This window comes from Anabrus simplex, chromosome 2 (assembly GCF_040414725.1).
Source record: "Anabrus simplex isolate iqAnaSimp1 chromosome 2, ASM4041472v1, whole genome shotgun sequence".
NCBI lineage: Eukaryota > Metazoa > Arthropoda > Insecta > Orthoptera > Tettigoniidae > Anabrus > Anabrus simplex.
Genome location: NC_090266.1, coordinates 656067574 through 656087096, shown reverse-complemented (window position 1 = coordinate 656087096; position 19523 = coordinate 656067574). Strand labels below are relative to the sequence as shown.

The following is a 19523-nucleotide window of genomic DNA, read 5'->3' as shown; positions in this document are numbered from 1 at the left end:
AGTGCGTTTGTTCGTAGTCAGTGTTTCTCACTCACAGCTCCTTCCATATTGTTGGGCCTCCTCTAGGTATTACACCTCATTCCTGGTTACACCAATGAGCTTTAGATCACTGATAACTGTTCGTTGCTAGGTGTTCCAGGGGTGGCCTCTGTTTCATCTGACTCCTGGTGGGACCCAGTGCATGGCAACTCCGGGTATACGATGTTGGGGCATATAGAGGACTTGGCCAGCCAATTGAGTAGCCAGGTGTTTACTGATGATATTTACTAATGTCTAATTTATTTATTATAACTTTGTTATAATGATATCTGAGATTTCAGGAATGCCAAATCTTCAAAAAAGATGCCTACCCAGGTTCAAAATTAACATAGAAAAAGGTATAAGTGATGGAGGATTTAAACCCTCACTCTTCTATGAAGTCAGAAATCTATCCTGCTTTGTTCCACACAGCTATAGGAAGTATGCAGCTCTGTGAATTAAGTCTCTATATTAATATGGAGATCAAGGTTCTTACTTCGAAATATTGCTTATGTGTTATAGCATTATGGCCCAGTTTTAAACCTTTATTGAACATTGTAAAAGTAGTAGAGTAATAGCATGGCATAAGCTATCATGACTATTGTATACTATTTACATGCCATAGTTTATAACATAATTTGAAAAAAACATGTTATTGTCAATATTGAAATGACGAGACTGTATCATGGTGGTGAATGAGCATGTCTATAATTAGTTTTAGCACATCTTCTGTGACTCCGCTCTGCTATTTTCCCTCAAAAAGACATGGCTACTTGGAACAATCAGACACATAATTCTCTAGCGACAGCTGTAAGGATGGTTGTAGTTTGTACAGTTGAGTAAAATAAGAAAAAGTGGGTTCTGTTCTAAATTAAAGGCTACAGTGTTTTTAATATGGGCCTTATTCAGTGCCTCTTGTATGGTTTTTGCACTGTGCCAGGAAGCTAATATCAGGCTACATGTACATAAAATTGCTGTTAGATGTCGCATAAAATATGACTAAGATGATTCATCCAGTGTATTATACATTATATTAAGAAAAATGCATTTGTTTTGTAATCTATATATATAAAATAACTTGTCCTGACTGACTGACTGACTGACTGACTGACTGACTGACTGACTGGCTGGCTGACTGACTGACTGACTGACTGATTCATCATCACCGAGTCATAACTACTGGACAGAACGAAATGAAATTTTGGAAATGGACTTATATTAGAGTGTAGGTGCTCACTAAGGTAGGATTTCTGGATATTCTTTCACTAAGGAATGAAAAGGGGGGTGTATTGTTTAAATGGCATATTGATATCTCAAAAACTTAAAAGTTTACAGAAGTGAATATTGGTATGTAGAATCTCCTTTAAAAATAGAGAAACACGTATTTCTTTGTTTTTGGAAAATCCCCTTAAGGGGAGTGCAAAGAGGGGTAAACAGGGTTGAATACCTTTTATGAGGATACTTATATCTAAGAAATTGAGGATGTTACAGACATGAAAATTGGTATTTGGAATCTCCTTTAAAAATAAAGGTAGGTATTCTTTTGTTTTAAGAAAATTCAATTAATTGGGGGTGACAGGAGTGAAAAAGGAGGTGAATTTTTAAAACAAATTATATCTACAGTATATCTCAGAAACTTAAATTGTTAAAGACGTGAAAACCGGTATTTGAAATCTCCTGTAAATGTAAAGGAACATAGATAATTTATTTTTGGGAAATCCACTTAAGGGGAACTGAAAAATGGGGTGAATTTTTAAAATGAGAATATCTACAGAACATCTCATAAACTTAACATTTACAGACGTGAAAATTGGTATTTTTAATCTGTTTAAATTTTTTTTAAATAAACGTGTATTTTTTGTTCACATGAAATACTTAAGGGAGGACTGGAAAGGGGATTGAATTATTTTTATTAGAATAGTGATATCTCAAAAACTGATGATGTTACGCAAGTGAAAATTGGTATTTTCGAGTCTCCTTTGAAAATAAAGACACAACGTATTTCTTTTTTTCAGAAAATCCATTTAAGGGGGTGAAGGAATTGACCAATTATTTGAATTCTATGTATGAGGATACTTATATCTCAAAAACTAAAGATGTTGCAGATGTGAAGATTGGCATTTGGAAGCTCCTTTAAAAATAAAAAGCATGAATTCTTTTGTTTTCAGAAATACACTTAAGGGAGGTGGTGAAAAAATTGAAAACTTAGTTGAATTATTTGTATGAGGGTACTTATATCTAAGAAAACTAAAGTGGTTACAGATGTGAAAATTACTATTTGGAATCACCTTTAGAAATAACGAAACATATGCATTTTTGGGAAATTTCAACCTGGGGGGGGGGGGGTGAGTGAAAAAGGAGATGAATTATTCTTATGAAAGATATATATATCTCAAAAACTGACCATGTTACAGTCTTGATATTTGGAAGCTCCTCTATAAGTAAAGAAACAGATTATTTTATTTTTGGAAAATTCACTTAAGGGGAGGGTGAAATGAAGTAAATGAAATTGAATTCTTTTTATGGCGATACATATATAAAAACTAAATGTAACAGACATGAAAATTGGTATTTAGAATCTACTTTAAAAATAAAGAAACACATTTGGTGGGGAATCAACTTAGTGGGGGCTGGGAGGTGAGTTGAATACTTTTAATGCAGATATTTATAATGCAAAAACTGATGATGTTACAGACATGAACATTTGTATTTGGAATCTTCCTTCAAAGTAAAGAAACACATATTCTTTTGCTTCCAGAAAATCCACTTTGGGGGGGGGGGGGGTGAATGAATTTAAAAATTAGTTGTTTTCTTTGTATGAGGGTACTTATATCTCAAAAATTAATGATGTAACAGACATGAAATTGTTATTTGGAATCTCCTTTAAAAACAAAGAAACACATATTCTTTGTTCTCAGAAAATTACTTCAGGGGGTGAAAGAAATTAAAAATTGTTGAGTTAGTATGAGGATACTTATGTCTAAAAAAACTAAAGATGTTACAGATGTGAAAATTTTTATTTCGAATCTCCTTTAAAAATAAAGAAACATATTATTTTGTTTTCGGAATATCGACTTAAGGGGATGAGAGTGAAAATAAGTAAAGGAGTTGAATTCTGTTTATGAGGATACTTATATATCTCAGAAACTAAAAATGTTACATACATGAAAGTTGGTATTTTGAATCTCCTTTAAAAATAAAGTAACATGTATGTATTGTTTTTGGAAAGTCCACTTAAGGGGCGGAGGGGTGGAAAGAAATGACGTTGAATTCTTTTTATGAGGATACTTACATCTCAAAAACTGAAGATGTTACAGATATGGAAATAGGTATTTGGAATCTCTTTTAAAAGTAAAGAAACATGTTATTTTGTTTGTTTACGACTTGACAGTACTGAGGAACGAGTACTTTTAACAAATTACGAAATCCTAGTAATGCTAGTAATATATATATTTATAAATATGCTGGGATGGTAAACATTCACTTTTCTTTTTTGTTGTAAACTAAGGAAGATCTTTGTTTATTTGGGAGATTTAAGTCTTGATGAGGGTTTTCTGTTTTGTTGCTTCAAAAATTAAAATTGTAATAAAGTTCACTTAGATGGTTCTGCAATTACATTGACTTAACCCTAGACCGGGCGCGCCAATTTCTGTCACACTACCGGGCGCGCGGTTGACTTTGTCAACCAGTTACATTTTCAGTCGTTTACTGGCTTCCAGTCGCATGAACATTTCATTTAACGGCGTTTTATCTTTTGTTTCAATGTTATTCTCCAAATAAAATTTAAAATTTGTAGTAGTGATTAATATGAATGTACTTAAAATGGATGATCATGAACACGTAAACTAATTCTGATAGGGACATGAATACTGCGCCTATTTAAAACGAGTTAAGCAGTAGATACATAATTAAATTGAAATAATGATCATATTTTAATATTTTGCACAATAAATGAAATGATCAGATATAATAGCAAAAGTGACTGGATGAAAAATAAACTTTATTGCCATGGCCATGAAATCTTTTACACCTTATCCCCGAACAATGTCATAATTTCACTGCGGTTCGCAAATTTAGCATCGCACTCACGGCTGTAAATCACTTCATCCCGCTTCCCAGAAATGTACAGGTTACTCCAGTGTATTAGTTCATCGAACATCTCAGCGTTTATCAACTGCATTAAACAGTCAATTTCTGTTGATACCTTCCTCGCCTCCCCATCCAGTCCTGGCAGTATTATTCCTTGCTTTTACCCTCGTAGTAAGTTTTGAAAAGTCCATCGTGGACCACATTGTTCCTCCATCTCTCCCGAAGATAAATTTCCTTTCGTTATCGTCTCCATAGATCTCACTGTCCGCATCGGCCTCCTGCTACGTATCACTGTTATGATCGTGATCAGATAAGTTTATAACCTCCCCATCCGAAAAATCCGAGGCAGATTCCTCTATTTCATCGGACAACTGGCTCAAAATGACTGGTATGTCTTCATCATTGACAAAACGAGACCTAAAATAGAAATATACTATATGTTATTACTCCTGACTTTGCCTTATTACCCGAAAAGTACAGAGGATAGGAAATTTTAAAGAAATAAAAGTTACTTACATGACCAGGCAAGCGGTTGACTTTGTCAACCAACTTCGGGTTCCAAGAGTTCGCTCGAAATAATTACATACGTATCGCTTCCACTGTTGTCAAAACTCGACTGAACTGAAGGTTAAGAGTAAGAGCAAAGGTATTGGTTGCGAGGTGGTGAAAGACTGACAGTTCTAGGAATTACGGCGTAAAATAGTGCGCTGGTTGACAAAAACAACCAGCGCGCCAGGTCTAGGGTTAAATGTTCAGAGATATTAAATTATGTTGAGATAGAACATTAAGTACATTGCTGGAAAATTTGGGAGAGGTTTGTACTATTACTGGTAAATAACAGTGTAAATGAAGTCCATTTAATCCATTTCAGTAAAAGAAAATTTTCAGTAACACTTCAAAAGTTATTGGTATTTCTTACAATAAATACTATTTCTCATTTTTGAGAGTAATATGTCCTTTCTTATTTAATATCTAACCCACCAGACATGTCCATGATCAAGTTATGTTTTATTATTTTCACCATTGAAACTGATTGCATATTCTGCTAATTATATTAGTAGCAGATCATTTTACCTTTGTATCAACAGACATTCATTTTGTTTTCTATCCATTTGTTTAGATATGGAGAATGTTCTCGTACATGTGGGGGAGGAGTGAAACGATCAATTCGCGAGTGCAACAATCCACCTCCAGCAAATGGTGGTAGATACTGTATGGGACCTCGAATGAGGTTTCAGTCTTGTGCAACAAAGGAATGCCCAAAAGGTGCTAAAGATTTTCGTGAGCTTCAGTGTGCTGCATATAACAACAACACTTTTGGATTCAGAGGCTTACCAAAGGATGTTAAGTGGGTGCCAAAATATGGAACAAGTAAGTTAATTTCATGAAATAATAAAATTATAATAGTTCAGTGATTCAGACTCAGTCCACTGTGGATTTTCTGTGACAATCCTGAGTGAGAATTTCCTTGGTTTTTTTTTTTTTTTTCCCATGCAGATGAGATGGAGTATTTTATTTAGTCTCTCGGGACCTTAGAAACACACACATTGGTTCACATTCACACCAAAGAAAATATTTACTAACTAGCGAATGTACCCGTGCTTCGCAACGGTATTCTACATTGTATTCGAATATCGAAGTAAATAGTGTGCATGCAGTAAATAAGATTGTTTTAAAATTGCATGTCTCTTAGCGTTATCCAAGAAAGAGCATGGGGAGGTCCCCGTACGTTGTTTCCAATGTAAAGTGTTTGTTATGGATTTGTGATATAACGGCAGGCTCACTTGCCTACTGCCATTCACGATCGAGTTGGGAAGTTTACATTATAATTGCAGGCCCCATTGCCTACTACGCGGACAGAACCGATTTGGGGAGTTTTTGTTAAAATGGCAGCCCCCTTTCCTACTTCCAGACAGATTACAGTTTTGGAGTTTCTATTATAATGGCAGGCAATTACCCTACTATCACTCAAAATTGATTTGTGCAGTTATCATTATAATGCCAGGCCCATTTTCCTACTTCCAGCCAGCTTACTGCCAGTCACACCAAGTTGGTGAGTTTCCATCAAAATAGCAGGCCACTATGCCTAATGCCAGTCACATTTTAGATGAGGACATTTCTTTGTAATGGCGGGCACCCTTGCCTACTGCCAAACACAATCGGGTAGGGGAGTTTTAAACAAAACTCCATGCTCACTTGCCTTCTGCAAGTCAAATCGAGAAGTGAACTCATCATCATCATCATCATCATCATAATTTCCCTTTATCCAGCTGTAGCCGGGTAGGGGCAAATATGGTACCTCTCCACTTTCTTCGGTCTTTCCACCACTCCTCCTCCAACACTGTGTCCCAGTCCAGGTTTCTTTCTATAATGCTGCGTTGGATGGTATCCTTCCATCTCAATCGTGGTCGTCCACGGCCTCTCCTTCCTTGGATTTGCATTTCATTACAATTGTAGACCTTCCTTACTAATGACAGTTACACAGGAGTTGGAGAAGGAACCCTTTCATACTGCCAGTCAATGTCGGTGTGGGGAGTACTGATTACAATAGCAGACCCACCCTTTCTCGATCGCTACAAATCGACATCAGTGAATATATATAGATCGACATACGAAAGTATATGCGTGTTTACAATATTGAAGACCTTCATTTACAGATTAACTGCTACTAAACGTACGTCATATCGACAAAGGATTATACCATAAGACACGCCGGATTTAGTGGCCTAAATGGCTGGTCCTATGATATGTCATCTATTCTTGGGTCAGATTGAGTTAGAAACGTGGAACAGGGTAACGTTTTTGTAAGATTATCTCACATTACATTACTTTTCGGATAATTATGTGACAGCTACATACATAGCATTTGGCTCACATATGGCTACTGGGTGGGCCAATTTTTGTGAAGAGTTTGATGATTCTGTATTTCATATAAGTAATCGAAAGTATGAATTATGCATGTGAAAATTCCAAATTGACTTAACATAGATTAATAGAGAAAAATCAAACGTAAAAGGGATACAGATACGGCAAAAAGTCATAAGACCAAGGTTGTAGATCATTCCAAATTGAACAGAGATTGTGCAATCTGTTATGTGATAGGAATTTCCGAAGGTCTGCACCATCATTAAAATTGCCTACATATTTCGATATTCTTCGGGGATAAAAAGTGAACAATTTAATGATCTTGGATGTTTTCCGTTCGTTACAGGCTAAAACGTATAATTTTGTCAAATTTCAATTATCTTCTTTTTCTTCTGGCAGATTATGCCGCATTCTGGATTTTGGGCGAGGCGGGTAAAAATTAGGACTTTCAGGAAACTAAACCAAAAATTATGCAGATGGTCATTATTACCCCTTAAAGGGAAAGCTGTACGAAAATTTCGCCAAAATAGTCAGTGTTAGAGGCACACAGTCGTTACGATTTGATTTATATAGATAAGGAATCTGCTCCATGTAAAACACCTTTTTGGCTATGTCCGCTGGACTTAACCTGCAAAACTGACCATTCATGATATCTCCCGTATTAATCCTCCTGACGAAAGAATGCACATGAAAAAAAGGTTTAGAGGTGGAATTCCATCACGTTTGGTCGATTTCCAGTCAGGTTGGTCTTGTTCTGTATATGTTGTGGAAGAGTTAAATCACCATTTCGGTTCCCTATAAACCGCCAGTCCATTCCGGAACATGAAATGTTATTTACGTTTAAAACCTACCTTTGGACAGGTGGGTGCTAAATATAAATTTTGGTTCGAATGTCTTCAGTAGTTTTCAAGTTGTAAGGAATACGCTTTACACGCACCCGCTCGTGAGTTAAGTCCGATGGGACTTGTACAGAAAAATGATATCTCCCTTATTAATCCTCGTATCGAAATGATGCACATGAGAAAAAAGGTTTAGAAATTAATTTCTACCAAGGCAGGTAGATTTAAATTAACGTTGGTTGTGTATATTTTGTGGAAGTGCAAAATCACTGTTTCGGTTTTGTATAAACCCCCAGTCAGTTCAGGGATTTAGAAACAATATTTACCCTAAAACCTATCAAGGACAGGTGTATTCTAAATGAGTCTTGGTGGAAATACATCCAGTAGTTTGTAGCACTTGCGTACATACGGCGTAATTAAGGAAGAAAATAATACAGTTAAGAAAGTTGAAAGTAATAGAAAATGGATTATAACTGAGGACAGCCGGATAACGACAAATATGTAAATGCCAAGTTAATGTATTGGAAAATCAAATGCCCCTCAATAAATTATGCTAGTGTGAGTTATGGATATAATAAAGTGGTAACAGAGGAGAAATTTAGGTCCAGTGATTCCTAGGTAAACAAATAATAAGAAGATGACTAATGGTGTTATTACTTAATCTATTCGAGGGCGGTTATAACATCCAACGATATTCCGCCAATATCCCGCAGATAGGCCGATTGACGCCTCTCTTGCCTTCTACCCAAGGAACAACCACGAATTTAAAAGCATGATGAGGAAAATGGCAATACGTTACTTCCCTGCTGGCATGCAGTCAGAGACGTTGCCATGGTAACCTGTAGGTTCGTTGTCGGTCTGTCGGTCACTCAATGCAGAGCATGATACCAGCGGAAAATTGTAAATTTCTCCGTCATGTGAAGAGTAAGGTAAATTATGAACATAACGAAAGTTGTTTATAATGAAGAGACGTTTCACGTACGGTAAACGAAGTTTACAGAAAATCAATAGTATAAGAGAAAATGGAGGAAAACCATTCAGGTTTTCCTATAATGGTCTATTCAAAGATTTTAAAATGATATGCATATCAAAACCTTCCCCGGGATGAGTATACTCTAAATACGAAGCTTGGTTGAGATCTATCCAGCCGTTTCAATGTGATGGTGGTTTTCCTATAAACCCCCGTCTATTCAAAGATTTTAAAATGATATGCATATCAAAACCTTCCCCGGGATGAGTATACTCTAAATATGAAGTTTGGTTGAGATCTATCCAGCCGTTTTGACGTGATGGTGGAAAAACCATTCTGGTTTTTCTATAAACCCCCGTGTATTCAAAGATTTTAAAATGATATGCATATTGAAACCTTTCCCAGGATGAGTATACTCTAAATATGAAGTTTGGTTGAGATCTATCCAGCCGTTTTGCCGTGATGGTGGTTTTCCTATAAACCCCCGTCTATTCAAAGATTTTAAAATGATATGCATATCAAAACCTTCCCCGGGATGAGTATACTCTAAATATGAAGTTTGGTTGAGATCTATCCAGCCGTTTCGACGTGATGGTGGAAAAACCATTCTGGTTTTCCTATAAACCCCCGTGTATTCAAATATTTTAAAATGATATGCATATCGAAACCTTCCACGGGAGGAGTATACTCTAAATATGAAGTTTGGTTGAGATCTATCCAGCCGTTTCGACGTGAGGGTGGAAAAACCATTCTGGTTTTCCTATAAACCCCCGTGTATTCAAATATTTTAAAATGATATGCATATCGAAACCTTCCCCGGGATGAGTATGCTCTAAATATGAAGTTTGGTTGAGATCTATCCAGCCGTTTCGACGTGATGGTGGAACAGACAAACAAACAGACACGAAACATAAAAACCACCGATTCGGTCTTGAGTTGACCTAAAACGGATAAATATCTGAAAAATTGGCAAAACAAAAGAAATTACAGACAGCGGACCCACTACAATTTTATTTATATAGATACAATAAAGGCATAGAGCTGATACCAAATTATCCGTCTACCTAGTCATGTAAAATGATCATTATGACAATCAAATTACTGAGTTCTAGTTTGGGGGGGCAAATTCTTGTGTTTCATCTGTGTATTTAACCTTTTCTCTCTGGCTAAATGAGAACCTTGAGGACAAGTGCCTAGCATGGCTCACTATGCCTGCTGTAAAGGATACTTTCAGTGCACTAATTTTGAGATCCCATCCCAAAAATTTCTTCAGAAATTAATTAACTTGAAAATTTCATTATGAACGACTGTGTCTTGCTTATTATACAATCCAGTTACAGAAATAATAAGCACAATCAATGGATATTTAGACTAATGTAAAATAACACTGTACTCATATATACTTGTCAGAATCCTATATCTGTATGAGATTAATCTTCCACAATGTGTTTAATCTTTATCCCTATTTGTTTGTAAACATTTACCCATTTGTCACCAGTATATATTACTACATGATTATCAATATTCAAACTCATTTGTGTAACAAACAACAGAAGTGCTTCATTACTGTGTAGTTAATGGGTAAAATAACTCTAACACCCAACCCATATCCATTTGGTCACGTTGTTATGTTGTATGTACGCTACCTTAATCTTAACCCTTGTAAAACCTTCAATTATTATCTTTAATATATTTTAATTACCTTTCATGAAAAGCTAAGTATGACTAACATAAGATTTCCCTGTAAATATGTATTGTAAATTCGTATAACCTTAAGATCTGTTCAGTCCAAAACTGTAGAAAACTCTGTAATATTCATATACTGGGTATAATCCACTATCATTCTGATACATATAGAGGTTTCTGGAAGCCTACCATGATGTTTTATTATCCAGATACATGTGGAAACTTTAGGAATTATGTAGACTTCTTCTTCAGGTTTTTCATGTTGTAGTTGAATATTCGAGTTTAATCTACACTGGAGTACTCCGATCTTCTTCGTCTTCAGTGTGGTGTATTGGCATCACCTACCATGTTATTGCAAGAACATAAGGGTGTGTCTACTTAGTTGAAACGAAACTTGTAAGCAGGAGTTAGAATGACATGTTGGTGGGTATATGTACCTTCAAACCACCAAGGGTTTTTACAAACGGTAGGTTGCAGATTACAATAAAATTTCCCTTTTAGTTTTTGCAGATTTTTCCCAGTGATTAGACCATTGTTAAGGGATGTCATATTTTAGTAGTGATAGATAGTTTGTAAATGGGATTGAAATATTATAACTAATTCCTGCGCGATCAGCAGCCTCCCTTGCCAGACGATTAGTTTGCACCTTGCCAGCAAGATTTGAATGACCGGGTATCCATACTAGAGTGATAAAGAGAGCAGCTTTCTCTAAATCATATAATAGTTTTCAGACATTAAAAATATACCAATTTGTTGAAACCTTATCAATTTGGAATGCTGTTAAGGCACTAAGGGACTGAGTGAAAATTTTTGATTTATTAGGTTTAGGTATTTTAAATATATAAGGGCCTGTCTAAATGCAAAAACTTCTGCAGTGAATAGGGACAGGATATTAGGCAAAATAAATTTGCGTGGAAGACTTAATTCTGGAATAAAGTAAGCATAACCAGCACCTTGAAGGTTTTTAGAACCATCTGTATAAATAGCTAATTCATGATGATGATGATGTTTGTTGTTTAAAGGGGCCTAACATCGAAGGTCATCGGCCCCGCTAATTCATGACCTAGTGGGATAGTTGAATTCACTTGAAATGGGATATGTTATGTATGTTTTTGTTGATTATATTTGGGAAAGTTTATGTGGAAGGTGTAATAATATGTGGTTTATAGTATGAAAGATGATGTGGAAATACATAGTTGGGTAGAGAAATACATTGTAAGATATTGTTTCCATAATGATGGATCTGTCATAATCTATTAACTTCATTTTCTGTATTGATAATTCCAGTGATCACAAGTATAAATATTGGACTTACTGCCTAATCAATACTATTATTTATTATAAGGTACTTAAAAGATTTTTACATTGCAGTACTGGTTTCAACCCTATGTGTGAGTCATCTTCAGCTGCTGAAGAACCTTGATCTTATTAAAAATAACATATAATATTAAAACACTACTTGTTCTAATTTTAGCCACTTCAGAATTAGTCATTTAAAATTAGACAAGTAGTGTTTTAATATTATATGTTATTTTTAATAAGATCAAGGTTCTTCAGCAGCTGACGATGACTCACATATAGGGTTGAAACCAGTACTGAAATGTAAAAATCTTTTAAGTACCTTATAATAAATAATAGTATTCATTAGGTGGGGATACCGTGGTTCAAATCCCGGTCATTCCATGTGAGATTTGTGCTGGACAAAGCAGAGGCGGGACAGGTTTTTCTCCGGGTACTCCGGTTTTCCCTGTCATCTTTCATTCCAGCAACACTCTCCATTCTCATTTCGTAGCATCTATCATTCATTAATATATATCACTTTGGGAGTGGTGGCCCCATCGTAATAATAGCCTATATATGATTCATTCATTACATCCCTGACCCGGTCACTGACTGGAAGACAGGTTGTAGGTTTTCATTTTCATTCATTAGGTGGAAAGTACAATCTTTATACTTGTGATCAGTGATGGATCTGTCCATAGACTATTACCAGAGCCAGTTTGTTATCATTACTTCTTGTGTTTTTATGAAAATATTAAAAAAGAAGTTGAAGTTTTGGGAGCAGCATATACTGTGTCAAAGACATCTTATTTAATTTATTTTTTAAGCCAAGTATATTCTTCGTATAGCTAGTGGTTTTTCACCAACTTCTGTTAATAGGGCATTAGTGGGCATAGTTTAGAGTGCTCATATACAAGGTCTAATGGCTCTGTATTGAATAACATCCAATTGTTGAAGGGAGGTGGTGGATGCTGTATCAAAAATGTGACAGCTATATTCTATCCTTTCTCTAATGGTATTTCTGCAGAAGGAAAGAGCGATTGCTGGATCAGCACCCCAAAGTTGACTGATAATTGTTGTATACAAGGAACTTCGTATACAGTAACACAACATAAAGTTTATTGCTTCAATAGTTTTCTATAGTATTTACAAGAAATATAACTAAACTTTTCTTGAAGCTTGATTAATGGCACACAGTTAATGCTGATATTAAAAAGGTAGACTGAAGGGCTGTGGCGTATATACATTTATACAAGGTGAGAGTCCTATATACACATTCAATCCTATCTTGATGAGATAGTCTGTTCCAATGAGAATGTCCTTGGATAGTCGAAAACTATCTGCTGAGTAATAACGAGTGTAACTCGTAGCGAGAGTTCGTATTAACAGGAAGCTAGTATTAGGCTTAGACTTGCAAGGAACTTGCATTAATATTCTTAATTAGCAGAATGCTAAGATTGACGTCGGAGCACTGGTGAGGACTTGAGGGAGTAGCTGAATGCTTGACTCGGGGCTCGACGTGGCTACAGGGATCAGGGAAAGTGAGGCAATGTCCAGAGGTGAGACCTCACGGCCAGAAATCAGTCCACCTGTTCAAACACATTTTAAAGAGGATGCCTCTGTGTCTGACTTGCTGTGTGGTCTGGTTGTTGGACACTGGGGTAGTCCTAGAGAGGCGAGGAACGTTGCTCCTTATATAGCGCTGGCTGACGTCACAGACGAGCATGCCAGGTGCAGTGCAGTCACCTCGTAGTCTCTGGAAACATCGGTGATGCGGCGGGCTGCGGAGCTTGTAGGCGTGGAACTTTAGGTGCGGAGGACACACACAAAAATAATAGAGTTGATAATATTAATAAAATTATTGAACTTATTTGAGCACATGAAAGTAGTTCTGTATTTCCAATTTAATTTATGGTCTATATGGATTCCTGAATATTTATGGATGGTACAGATTGGAATAGTCATGTTGTGGGAACAAATGGGTGTTTGATCATATGTTTGTTTATGAGTGAATATCATTGCAGCACTTTTGTTGGTTGTAATTTGGAAACCATGTTGTAGAAGCCATGAGTTGGTTATGTTGAGTGTTGAGGTGATATTTTTACGACATACATATAGACTGGTATTATTTGAATAGATTAGAATATCATCAGCAAAAGTTATTATTTGTGCAGTATTAGATACAAGTGTTTCTAAGTCTTTTAAATAAAGTGCAAAGAAAGGCCACTAAGGACATCACCCTGAGATAGTCCTTGAGATGCATAGCGAATATTATCAGATTGATAGGGAGCCTTGATGAGTAATCTTCTGTTAATTATTAACTGTTGCATAATGTTCATGAAGCTATTAGGTAACTGCATATTGTTAAGTTTTTTGTAGAAAAATATGAATGTTAAGATTGTGATATGCTCCTTTGATGTCAAGAAATATGGCTGTAGTATGATGGTTTCATAATTTTGCTAGGAGAATGTTGGTAAGAAATATATTTTGTGCATCATAAGTACTGCATCCCTTAATATAAGCATATTGGTGTTTAGGTAGAAGATTTAATATTCTTAACACTAGAATAGCCGCTGTAAGAGGAGTGGTGGTGCTGGTGGTGATTATTGTTTTAAGAGGAAGTACCATCTGTAAGAGGATCCGTAGCAAAACTTTTCGGATGCAGGATCCTAGAGTGATGCTATGATAATTAAGGCATTTCATGGGGTACTTATTGTTTTTTAACAGAGGGATAATGCAGAAATTATTCCACTCTGCAGGTGTTTGAGCTGTTATTAGGATGTTGTTAAAGGAATATATTAGGGTTTCTTTAGACTGAAAGGGAAGCAAATTAATCATCGTGTAGCTTACACAGTCAGGTCCTGGAGATGTAGAACATTTCCTGTATATGCTAGCTTCAAATTCTACAAAGTTTATGATTGAGTTATAACTTGAAATTTTTTATTATTTACATTTGGAGTGATTATAGAGCGGGGACAGACAAAATCACATATGAGAGAGTAATAGAATGCTTGAAGTGTGTTATTAGAAATGAATTCAGATTTGTTGCTATGTTTCACGCTAGTTATGTATGTTATCGCTGTCCAGACATCTTTTGATGTGGACGAAGTATTAATATTACAAATGATGGTTTTCCAAGATTCTGTATGCTTATTATTGAGTACTTGTTTCATGATTGCAGTATATTTTTTTATATAATTCTGGAAGTTCATGCTTAAGCCTGTACTGTCATAAGTATTATGCTATGGTTATTGTGAATAAAGAATCATACGCCAAAAAAAAAAAAAACAGAAGCCTTCTTCACCGAGAATTCATTCAAAGTTATAAAGAAGGATCTGACTAACAATATTCAGAGAAATTTAAAGCAACTTCTTAAACAGTTTTTTTTTTTTCAGTTTTAATGAGAGAGTCTCAAAATATACTTAGTATGAAACCAGGTAACCCCACAGCTAGGGCACTACCAAAGGTGCATAATGAGGATATACCTAAAAGACCTATCATATGTTTTAAAAATAGTCCTACATACAAGATATCTAGATATATCCACAATTTAAAAAAATCATTATAGATTCAAGAGTAAGTCTACTAGGAATTGAAAAGAATTTTGTGTTCGGATCAAAGATTTAAACATGCAGTCTGACCAGAAGATGTACTCTTTTGATATTAAAAATATGGTCTCTAACATTCTGTTATCAAAAGTGATAAGACTAGATACAGTAAATTAAGCAGGCAAGAGGTAGAAGAGTTTATTAATATTTTAGAGTTTGTCATTGCTAATAATTATTTTACCTTTAATTGTCAGATTCATAACCAGAAAGGTCTCCCCATGGACACCCTAGCTTCCGGGATCATAATGGAAATCTACATGGATTTTCTCGAAAATACTAGGATTAATAACATCAAAGGGATAAAATTTTGGTTAAGATATGTGAATGACACATTTGCAATAATTGATCACAGGAAGTATTGGAGCAATTAAATAGAATGGACTCGCAAAACAAAAATTCTTCATCTGAAAGCATGAATAATAAGGCATTCAATTTTGTTTACATTATGGTCATTAAAGACTCAAATAAGCTTAGATATAACATTTTTAGCTTAACATCCCACAAACTACTTGTACGATTTTTGGAGACACCAAGATGCTGGAATTTAGTCCCACAGGATTCCTTTTACATGCCAGTAAACTTACCAACACAAGGCTGATGTATTTGAACACCTTCAAATACCACCAGACTGAGCCAGGATCGAACCTGCCAAGTTGGGGTCAGAAGGCCAACGCCTCAAAAGTCTGAGCCACTCAGCCCAGCAAGATTCTCTTAAGGTCCTTTTGAATTTTATTTGTAGGATCTTTAGGTATTAGAGAAAAGCTCTTATCGGAAAAGAAATGTTCAGTTTTACTAATATAAATATTCCTATTTGTTAAGACTGTGGTATCTCCCTTACCTGCCTTTGTAACTACAGTATTGTGTTATTTTTAATTTCCTCTTGCAATTTTGAAGCGTGTTTAATAGAGAGATTTTTCAGAAAGTTTTGCTGTGAATGAGTTCTGTAATTTTTTCTTGATTTCATATCTCATTTCATCTTGTTTTTCATCAAGAAATTTGCTAATGGCCAATTAAGTTTCTGCTATGGTGTTTATGGTGTTATTCTTGGTGGAAGAGTTTGTCCAGTTTTGTTTCAGTCCCTTATTAAAAATATTTAATTCAATCTTACTTAAATCTGTACCTGTAAGATTCATGACTGGTGGATAGGAAACATGGTTGACTTGTTCTTGTTGAGGAGTGTGAATGTTATGTATAAGTTATGGATTGTTTAATTGGCTTTCAAAGTTTCTAGGTTTTATTTTACCCTTGTTTCTCTCTCTCACACTATCCCCCTCCAAATCTGCCTGGAATCAGTGAAAGAGAATCTGGGAATTTTTAGGATTTTTGTCTTATTAACATTTGAAAAGGGGGTGGGTAGAGAATTGGTTGATGAATTACTAAGGAAATTGTTCTATTTACTTGTGAAAACTGGTGGTTTTGTACATTTTTTAATGAATGTTTGTAACAGGAGGAGCCTAAAACGCGTGTCTTATAAAGGCAGACACAGCAATAGTGATCTTCAGGAAACTAACATTTTAAGTCTTCCATTAAGAAATAACAGTTGAAATCAAGGCTTTGGGAAAACCACTTCCCCTTCTGAGCGTTTCTCAGAATCGATGTAAAGGTAAATCATTTTTATAGAGTACCCAGCAAGATACCCGTGCTTCGCTACGGCTTTAAAATGAAAGTTATTATTCAAAGTTTTACAGTTTGGAGAATCCACTGTCAGCTGAGCCTGTAAAATACGTCCTCGATTCGTACGTCAAACTGTTTTGAACCCCATACGGAAGAATTTGAATGTTTTAAATGATATCTTATTTAACATCTAGGATGTAAAAGCAACCAAACTGTGAAATTTTGTATGTTGAACAGTAATGGAGGAATGAATACTTTTATAAATGGTGAATGTTTTGAAATATTTATTAACATTTGGATAAAGAAGACCACCCTTCTTAAAAAAAAAAAAAACATTATATTCCTGCCTGAAACGGTTTTGGAAGAAAGGATATTGTGTCTTTGAGAGTCAACTACCATCTAAACCCCTTAGGGAAGAAATATTTTGAAGTATACAGTATTTTACACCCAGAACATAAAAAAATATAAATTACAGTTTTGTACGCCAAACGGTTTTGGAGGGATGAATAAGTTAGTTTATGGAGCTAACCTCATTTAACACTTTAGCGGTGGAATGTTTAAAAATATTTCCTATTTCACAACTAGGATTTAAAATATACACCACTATTTGGAATTTTGTCTTCGTATGTTAAACTGTTTTGGAGGAAGGAACTAATATATTTGTTTTCAGATCTTAACTCCCATTTAACTCTCTGAGGGGTAAAATTTGTTTCAAACCTTCTGTTATTTAACACCTAGGACTTCATTTGACATTTTAACTTCGTAATTCAAACGGTTTCATATAAATGTATATTTTTGTCATCATTCCCTATCCCCCACTCAAAACTCCTTAGGGGTATATTGTTTTAAGTCCTCTTCTTATTTGTATCCTCATAAATAGAATACAATTCCTTTCACACCCCCCTTAAATTGATTTAGTCTCCCACCAACAAAAAATGTGCATTTCTTTATTTTTAAAGGAGATTCCAAATACCAGTTTTCACGTCCGTAACATCCTTCGTTTTTGAGATATAAGTATCCTGATACAAAGAATTCAACTAATTTTTCAATTCATTTATCCACCTTAATTGGATTTTCTGAAAGCAAAAGAATACATGTTTCTTTATTTTTAAAGAATATTCCAAATACAAAGTTTTGTGTTTGTAACATCTTCAGTTTTTGAGATATAAGTATTCTCAAAAAAAATATTTCAACCCCTTTTCAGCCTTTATACACCCCCTTGAGTGGATTTTGCAAAAACAAAACAACACATGTTTCTTTATTTTTAAAGGAGATTCCTTGTACCAATCTTCACATCTGTAATAGCTTCAGATTTTGAGATACCAGCATCCTAATAAAAAAAATCCACCCCTCTTTGAGTCCTTTTACCAGCCCCCCCCCCCCCCAAATGATTTTTCAGAAAACAAAAATGTATGTGTTCCTTTATTTTTAAAAGAGATTAAGAATACCAATTTTCACATTCGTAACATATTATGTTTTTGAGATATACTCTAGATATAATCATTTTAAAAATTCACCACCTTTGTCAGGACTGTCGCCAAACGTGTATGTATATTGATACATGCCAAATAATTCAATATCAACTCGCTTATTGTGCCCTTATTCTCACGTCTCAACAAACTACTACAGGACATGCCTTAATACTACTATCTTACATTATAGGTACTAAGAAATGTAACAAAATTTACCATGAAAGAGCATTATAAATATAGGTATGATTACTGACTTGTAGACCAGGGTAGGGGTAGCGCATGGTCTAGGTAATCCTTCCCCGTAACCACACCATTATCTCGGCTGGAACCCGCTCTCATAGATAGCTCTCCATGCTACTATTGTTACTACCTGGATTTTCTTTTAGAACCATTCTTACATCTTCATGTAGATCACACCTGAAACAAGCCAGCATTAGTTTACCAAATCCACACAGAATCATTATTATATTCAACAATGCATACACTCCTTGATATACATAACTATTCACAAGATACCAACATTAACTTCTCAAGTACAGCATTGGTTTCCATGATTGGCTCTGTATAACTGCTAGTATTTCATTACTATTTGCCACTATTAACACTCGTTTATAATGTACGTCACATATTTTGACTCCTTTTCACGACTTAGATTGTATACACATCAACTTTCATCAATATGTTCTCACAATCTGCTTGCTTTAACAACGACCTTTTCCAAGCGTCACATACATTGACTACACACCAACAGCAAACTAACAACAATGACAAAAAGCTCTGTATTCCACCTTTTTCATTAGAACAAAGACATGGAACAGAAGTATATTACCTTAGATGTGCAAGTTCATCTTAAGAACATAGCAATGCCTATCGATACATAGGTGTTGCCACCGTCACTCTTACCAACTCTCGATATTTTACCTTACATGACGTTACCCTGTTTGCATTCCCTTTGGTTTCGTCTTATATAATACACTCTATAATCTACACACAACTTAAATTTAACATTATATACTGTAACTGTAAAAGTTTGTTTTGATGGCTAGCAGAACACAAGACTCAGCACAGGGATGACCGGTCC

General features: G+C 35.3%; 1 protein-coding gene across 3 annotated transcripts in view; it reads left to right on the top strand.

Annotated features, from left to right (window-relative positions):
- Positions 1-19523, top strand: part of LOC136864326 (A disintegrin and metalloproteinase with thrombospondin motifs 4) — a 644921-nt gene that overhangs the window by 501923 nt on the left and 123475 nt on the right. For all 3 annotated transcript variants that reach the window (XM_067141158.2, XM_067141157.2, XM_067141159.2), the window contains exon 13: positions 5228-5478. In XM_067141158.2, the coding sequence (XP_066997259.2) occupies positions 5228-5478 (251 nt within the window). The remainder of the gene's footprint in view (positions 1-5227; positions 5479-19523) is intronic.